General features: G+C 41.6%; 1 protein-coding gene across 4 annotated transcripts in view; it reads left to right on the top strand.

Moving 5' to 3' along the window:
- The first annotated feature begins 841 nt into the window (after window positions 1-841).
- The window catches only part of hdac7a (histone deacetylase 7a), a 59,526-nt gene continuing 52,275 nt past the window's right edge, over window positions 842-8,092 (top strand). The window contains exon 1 of one of the 4 annotated variants that reach the window (XM_018675304.2): window positions 842-1,190. In XM_018675304.2, the coding sequence (XP_018530820.1) occupies window positions 1,172-1,190 (19 nt within the window). In that variant the 5' untranslated portion in view covers window positions 842-1,171. Of the gene's footprint in view, window positions 1,191-7,912; window positions 7,988-8,092 lie in introns of those variants that run through there. The other 3 variants (XM_018675306.2, XM_018675308.2, XM_018675307.2) reach the window with 3 other exon arrangements.

The following is an 8,092-nucleotide window of genomic DNA, read 5'->3' as shown; positions in this document are numbered from 1 at the left end:
ATCAGAGCAGGCTCAGAATACAGGGCCATTGTAAGTCACTGTGGTTGGAGCCCAGAGAGCCAGCGACCGCTGGGGGAAGCTGCCCTTATCACTAGATATGATTACAGCCGAGGGAATGTGTGTATGTGTGTGTGTGTGTGTGTGTGTGTGTGTGTGTGGGCGGTTGGTGGTGAGATTTGTGTGGGAGTCATGGCTGACTGATTGCGTGGGGAATGTGTGTCTACATGCTTGCAATCGCACACAAGTGTATATGAAAAAACACTAAAAAAGTTTTAAAAATTAAAAAGTAAACACAAAAAAACCTTTAAAGTGATGATAGATGCAAAAAAAAGCTGAAAATACATAACTTTTCTGCAAAAGTTTCATCAAAAAATGCAGTTTGCAATTTCTGTGTCAAATGTTGCAGCTACAAAAATAACACCATAACAACATTTCTGACATTCATCACCACTAACTCCTCAGATCTTTTTGGATTTGGGGTTTTTATATCCTGTGGTAACAAAAAAAAACCCTTTTCTGTTGCTTCCACTGTCATTGTTTGGCGCAGGCTGCAGGCTGTGTTTTCCATGGTGGATGTCATTGTTTTTCACTGTCTGTTAATTATTTTTGTGCTGGTATTTTGCCTCCTCCTGATATAGTGTTTCCTGCTATTGTCTTTTTCTACCAGGCTGGCTGCCTCTGGACTCGAGCCAGCCAGTCCCTCCTACCTTTAAATACACACACACACACACACACACACTACAATACAATACAATATGACCATGCACACACACACACACACACATACTCTCTGGTCTCCCTCTGCTCTCCCTTCCTCCTCTTAGCACTTGAGAGAAAACACAAGAAGTCAGTGATATGGCAAACCAACTGTGTGTGTGTGTATGAGAGGGAGGGAGAGAGTCCACCAGTCAGCTCAGAGGGGTTAATCTCTCTCCCTCTGTCTGTCTCTCTCTCTCTCTCTCTCTACCTCGATCTCTCCCTCCCTCCCTCTGTTGCCTTTTGTTGCGGCCCCTCACTTTCTCAACAGTTGGACAGAGGGAACTGATACTGTGCCTGTGTGTTTGTGTATGTGTGTGTAGTTTGGTTGTCCTCCTCATCGCGCTCGATCTCTCTGGACTGAACTGTACGTGGACATGACTGATGGGACATCCTAACACACTCCTCATGCTGGATGTTCACACCACAGTCTGGTAAGGCAGCTCTCTGGTTGGGAAAGTTGTATTTGGGGTGCAGAGGGATGAGTGTGTGTGTGTGTGAGTGTGTGTGTGTGTGTGTATGAAAATGGCACTTTGTGTGTATGTGTGTTAGCATGTGGGAAACGCAACAGGTTATTTGTAAATGTGGTTTTTGTTCTTCTGCTGCTATGAGCTCAATGTCATGTTTTGAAGATGTGGAGACATGTAAAGATGTGAGACGCTTGGAGAAGGTTTCTCTGTCCCTTGCTGCCTTTCTCTTTTCCTCCGCTCCCCATTCCACTTCTCCTCCTTATCCCTCTCTCTGCCGAGTTACTCAAGTTACCGGCTTCCTCCTGTTGTTATGAGCCCCGTGGTTTCTCTGCAGCGCTCTGAGGGCGCTCCCACGCTCTCCCAAAGAGAAAGAAAGGAAGGAAAACAGCGATAACCATTTCAGAGCCACAAAAGAAGTGGGAGAAGCATGCTTGTTTTTGCCCCTCGTCTCCCCTCGGCATCTACATGCATGCCTTTGTCCCTTTAACACTGAGCACCTTGGAAAAATGTGTCTCTCTTTTGCATGTCTGGTTGGCTACTTTTTGTTTTCTGGACAAAGGTTTTTTTTTCTTTTCTTCCAAGGTGGTGGGGTGGCTGAGTTGGTGAGAAAATTGGAAACAGAGCCACCCACAGTGGAAGTGAGTCAGCCCAGCATTTAGTGGTGTGTTGACTTTGGAAATGGCAGAGATTGGGGGGTGGTGGTGGCGGGGGACAGATGAAATTGTTAGAAGAAAAGAGGAAAAAACAGAGTGTCAGTTTGTCCATATTTTCTGCTGAGGGTCTCAGAATCCCTGCATAGTGGGAGCTGAGTTGAACAACAGATATTAAAGGAGAGAGGAAGAGATTGACGGAGAGGAGAGGAGAGGTAGAAGCCAGAGGCTGTTTATAAAGGGAGGGAGCGGCTTGTGTCCATCTGGGACAATCCCAAGTGCTGAAAGCTTCTCCACCCTGATCCCAAACATCTCTTTCCCCCTCTATCCCTCTGTCTTTCTCGTTTTCTTACTCTTGCTCCTTCACAAAAGCGGGTAAATCTGATTGCAACCTGCAAAATGCATCCAACTTGTTGCATTTGTTCTTTTGCGTGCGGCACACTTTCATTTTCTTTCTGTCTTTTGTCTCTTCTTTTCCTGACAATCTTTGTCACTTTGTCTCTCTCCTCTGCTCTCCCATCTGTATCTGCCCGGATGCTACATGTAGTTGCTCCTGACAACATGACAAACACCAGCAGCACTGTAGTTTTTTTTAGTTCTATACAATTTGTATCTTTGTTTAATTAAAACTATAAATAGTTTCATTTGCTATCTACTTTTTTGATCTCTCACAATCCTACTGACTTAATAGAATAAAATGATTTGTCATTTTGCTTGCATGGACCACTACAATGTGGTTTTGATCATGACACAAATAATTCTTTAAAATATTAACAATGTAATGACATTGTAGACCTGTCAAATGCTATGTTTCCTTGCAGTTCAGTGGCTAATATTAACTAGCAAGCAGTAGCCAAATGCTATTGCAATCTCCTAGAGGAGAGATGAAGGCAGCTGGACAACGAAGCAGCCAAAGAGCTGAGATCACATAAAAAAATAATCATTAAGTAGAAATACTGTATACATCATCACTGCAAGCCTGCAGGAGATACTTTAAACATGTTCTCGTCCTCATCATCACTCCCCTTTGATCATCATTTACTGATTTCGGAGCTTTTTCTGCCAGAAATAATGATAATTAAGAAAAAAAACCCTTTTAGACACTCAGTCCCATCTGCTTCTTTAGTCCTCTCCCTTTGTCTGGCCTGCTTGACCACCGTCCTTCTCCTCTTCCTCCTCCTCTTCCTCTTCCCTCCCTCCCTGCCTTCCTCCCTCTGTGCTGCCTGTGTATCCAGCGATAAGGGGACAGCGACGGTAGCACTTCCCTTTCGCCACAGGAAGCAGGAAGTGTTGATTTCCACCGCAGCCTATCTGGACAAACTCTGCACTCGGCCTGCTGGGATCCCATTTAAATGCAAGCAGCAGCACACACTCTAAGACACGCATGCATGCAGTGAGGCCGGGATACAGACACAGAACTGCATGTGTTTTGTGTATGTGTGCGTGTGCGTGTGTGTGTATGTGTCATCTGTCTGCATACAATGACTCCACTATATATTTGCTATCTGATGGTTTTCATGGGAAACCACCTGGGAAGCAGCCCACTCTGTGTCTCTTTGACCTCAGGGTTGGCTCACAGGTCAGAAGATGATTGGCTAATTACTCCTCTAATCACAGCAAATGTTTTGGTATCGCTCACTTTGGCCACACAGACCAGGGGTGGCGCTGTTGAGCTTGAAAAAACACAAACAACCATTCATCAGCTAATGGATTCCAGTTATACCGCAGGGTGGGAGGGCTTGGTGTGAGCAAGAGAGAAACAGAGAGGCTGTCATGAAGAGAGAGTAGGGGAGGACAAAAAATGGGGTCTTTGAGGGCAAGAAATGACACCTGAAGGATTTTAATTTTTTTTTGCTATGAGAGTCTAACTTATTTTTTTTAGTCAAATTAAGATTTTTTTATAATCACGGTGGGGGTGTCTTTGTGTGTAGTTTTCCAATTAGTGCTGCTGAAAGAGTGACATCATCACAGTGTCTTTTATAAATTTGCTGTAATGATATCCTGAGTATCATGAATCAAGACAGAACATGGCAGAACACACCAGTAGTACTGAGAAAATTACACTTGATTCAGGAAACTATAACAATCTCAAGCTTACCGACAGATCTTTTCATTTGTTCCAAGATAGTATTAGGAGGATATTCTTTTTCAGCATATGACGCACATGCTGAGAAAAACAAGTGAGATTTTGGTGGATGTGTCATTTTAAAGATTTGTAAAAGAAAGTTGAAAAGAGTCAAAGAGAACATGGATGAAGTTGTGTGTCACAGCTGTGTCACTGACCAGCTGTACAATAGATTTAAAGTTAACATGTTAACATGTAGATAATACAACTTACCCATATCACAGTGTGATGTTTGCAGCTAGTCAAAAAAGTTACTCAAATGAATTAAATGTACCCTAAAGGTATATGTTCACTGTTCACTATTAATATAGTGTTTAATTGTTTATAAAACTGTTGGCGATTATAGTTCATGCTTTTATTTTCTCTTGCTTCTATTATCACATTCTGTCAGACAGCCTTATCGTGCCTGCTGCTTCCAGACTCCTCAGATCTACTGATCAGTCAATCATCAATCATTTGACACACACAGTTCAAATCAAAAGTTAGTTTGCCACTAAGAAATACATCTTCCTCCTTCACTGACATCTTTAAAAACAACTTATCTCTTCACTTCAGCCTTTAATCAATTTTCTGTTTTTATTTATTCTCTGTGCAACAGTGTTTTTTTTAAATGATATTCATCCATCCATTATGTATACTGCTCATCCTTAGCTGTAGCCATTCCCAGCTGACACTGGGCGCGAGCTGGGGCCAGTCTATTGCAGGGCTGCACTTAAGCACTAATTCTAAAATAGTGTTATATAATACTAATATAATACATATAACTAGACTAAGCCACCTTTTTTCATGAGTGTCAGTGGTTTGAAGAAAATCAAGTCAAATTATTTTTGACTTTCATTTTGTTTTTCTCATCCCTGAATTCAGTGAACACTGTACGATTTTCTGGCTAACAGGTGCAAATACATAATTGTGTTTTACTGTTTTTTCAGTGATGGCTTTATGTCCTAAATTGATTAATTGAGTTGGCAAAGAATGTTTACTGTGACTTTACCAGCAAAGGCAGAGAGGTAGAGAAGACTATAGAAGTGAGGAGGACAAGAAGGCTGGAAGTATTGAGTGGGTGTGGACAGAAGTACAAAGAGAAAAAGGAAGGAGGGAGAATTAAAGTGACACCTGTGAGTGTGATGGAGGAGTTAGGAAGAAGAGAAAGCAAAGAGGCCAGAGAAAAACTGAAAGAATACAAAGAGATTTGGGCAGAGGATTTGGGTAAAAGACGTGAGCGTAAACTATGAGTAGGTCGTGGGGTCAAGAGGGGTGAGGAGGTCAGAATGAGCCCAGCAGCTCTACTTAGAACAGGATATCCTGCAAGGAAAAGCCATCTGTCTCTCTTTCTCTTACTTGTTCTGTCTCTTAAATTCCCACAGAGGGCACAGCAGAGAGGAGAGGTGTAACCTTTCACTGAAAACACCAGAGAAAACATAAGTTCCCGACTGAGAGACTTCATTTTCATCAATCATCAGTGACAGAGAGTGTAGAAAGTCTTTCATAGTGTGTGATGAGAACTGTGCGACGTTTTTTCGTCCTGTGCCGCTGTTTGTTGCTGTTTTCAGTCAAGATAAATTTCCCCGCAGGGACAATGAAGTTTACCTTACTGTATCTTATCTTAGCCAGACAGATAGTTAGTGAGGTTATAAAACATTGCCCTTCTACTTTAATTATATTCAAGTCTAAAATTGATATCAGCCTACTGAGCCTTGGAAAAACACTGTCATCCAGTCGTGGGTTTAAAATGACAAAGTTATCCCTTGTTTGATATATTACATGCTAGGTTGCAATTAGTGTTATCCTAAAATGATGTTACATTCAGTTTGGTTTAGGCTCCAAGGTTTCAGAGCTTTTCATTTAAGCCTTTTTCCTTTGCTACTTGTCCTACTGAAGTGTCTTTGAGCAAGGCACTGAACCCCTGCCTGCTCCGTACTGCTGTACTGTGGCCAAGCCTGAGCCATATGGCAAGGATGGACGAGGCGTCACATTAAACAGACCAGTTGTGTGTTAGAAGTGTTTATGTTTGCTTTTTGACAGGGCAGCTGAGGTCAGACAAACTGTCTGTGTCAAACTGGAGCACTTCTGATAGTTTGTCCCTGTGAGAGCAACAGCATACAAACTCAAATGTCACCAAATAATTCCACAAAGATGACAAAAACTGTGAAGCGCTTCTGAGAAAACTGCTGCTGTGGTCTGTCACGGCAGAGAACAATCTTATCTAATAACAGAAAAACGACCTGAAGCACATTTTGGTTTTGTTGTTTCATCTGACAGCCAACTTCTTTTTCACATGCTGGTATGAACACCAGTGAAGAGGGCCAAGCCTTTTTAGAGCCAAAAGCAGAACACACACACACACACACACACACAAAACATAATGTTCATTAGATTAACCTGTTTGGTATTCTTATATTAATATTATAATTATGACAGAAAACACACAGATGAATTTAAAAAAAAACCTGATTTCCCCATATGTTAGTCACTGACATGCCAATCATATGAGGATAACTAATTTCTTTCAAACAGGCTTTTATTTTCAGTTTTTGTCCTCCCATTAGTAAAGGCCTGGTCACACTAGAGAGCGATACAGGGGAGTTAATGTGTATAGTGTTTGTGAAATCATACTTGGTTTAGAGGCTTCAGGACATGGAGACTATAAGTAAAGGGCTTTTTGGTGAACCAGCCACTAACTCAACAATAATTCCTGAGGCATCTCTCTATTTTCTCTCCACTGCTCTGTTGGCTCTCCCTTTGAATTTTATTCCCCATTGTACATTAAACGGCTAAAAACAATTGAGACAGGATGAGAGACACAAACAGTTAGACAATCAGAGGTTTGACCAAACTTATTTAGAAGAGAAAACAAAGTTTAGCAGTAAAAGCATCACCCAAACTTCAGATGGATTTCCTGGAACAACTTTGACCCACCATGCTTGTCACAGTTATGTTTTATTTCCAAACATGTTGGTTTTATATTGGTTTTTACAATATGCTTGGTCATCTGAGCTTCTTGCTCCATCAGACTTTGTTGGGGGGTGTCAGCACATTCCCAGATCTCAATTACTTTAGTGATTATAGTGTTATTGTAACAGAAAGATGTGATGGCCAAAACTAAGAAAAAAAGACCCAAGTTGTAATTACTCAGAATGATCTTTTAAGCACACACTCAGTTGGCCTATTGTAGCTCAGGTTGGTACTGCCAGAGGAACAGGTCCACACTAGCAGGCTTTGCTTATTTAACACAGACTGCAATTACATTTGTTTAAAAATCTCTAATTCAGCTGGATGACAGGTTACTAAAACTGTCCGGTAAACATGCTACTTGTGAGTCCATGTGACCTTTGTTTACAAACCCTGCTTCACTTGTAATTGGGCATCCTGAAGATAAACAAACTGACACAGTTGCCATCATGGTTTGGACCAAAGCAAGATATCTGTGGGTGTGACAGCATCAAAAATGTGCAAATGATGCAGGGGGAATACACCCTGTTTCACTTCTACCCAGACCTAACTTCATTTTGACACAAGGAAAATACAGTTACCAGCATTACCTTCTCATTTTCTATAATATTCTTAAGGAATGTCCGACTTCCCTCGTCAGCTCGATGTGTCAGAAGACCAGACCAATTTCAACCTACTAATGTTTCCCTCTTGTGAGAAGCTTTATGTTTCCCCTAGTGCAAACAGTTATACCAAAATAGTCATTATTCCCCCCATACACTCAATCATATACTCAGTCTCATATTCTCACATTCAAGTGCACTCTTAAGTGGGTGATATTTTCCGTGCGGGAACATTAGCTTATTTTTTTTTCCTATCAATAGTGACACAAGCGAGAGACAGAGAGAGAGAGAGCAAAAGAGAAAGAGAGTGAGGGATTGAAAGCGAGAGATGGGGAACGAGAGAGTAGAGCTATTTTTGGCTTGTCTGGGTGTTTCCTACACACACGCTCACGCTTCTCAGGCTTGTTGTTGTTCAGAATGGTGGGTGTTAAAAGGGTGAGTTTTGATTTGATTTGACTTTGCTGTTTTGAGAGTTCATATGTGTATGTGTGTGTGTGTGTGTGTGTGTGTGTGTGTGCTGTTGATATCCCTGGGATTTTC

This window comes from Lates calcarifer, linkage group LG6 (assembly GCF_001640805.2).
Source record: "Lates calcarifer isolate ASB-BC8 linkage group LG6, TLL_Latcal_v3, whole genome shotgun sequence".
Classification (NCBI taxonomy): Eukaryota; Metazoa; Chordata; class Actinopteri; family Centropomidae; genus Lates; species Lates calcarifer.
The sequence above is the reverse complement of the archived record's forward strand: the minus strand, read 5'-3'. Positions and strand labels throughout refer to the sequence as shown.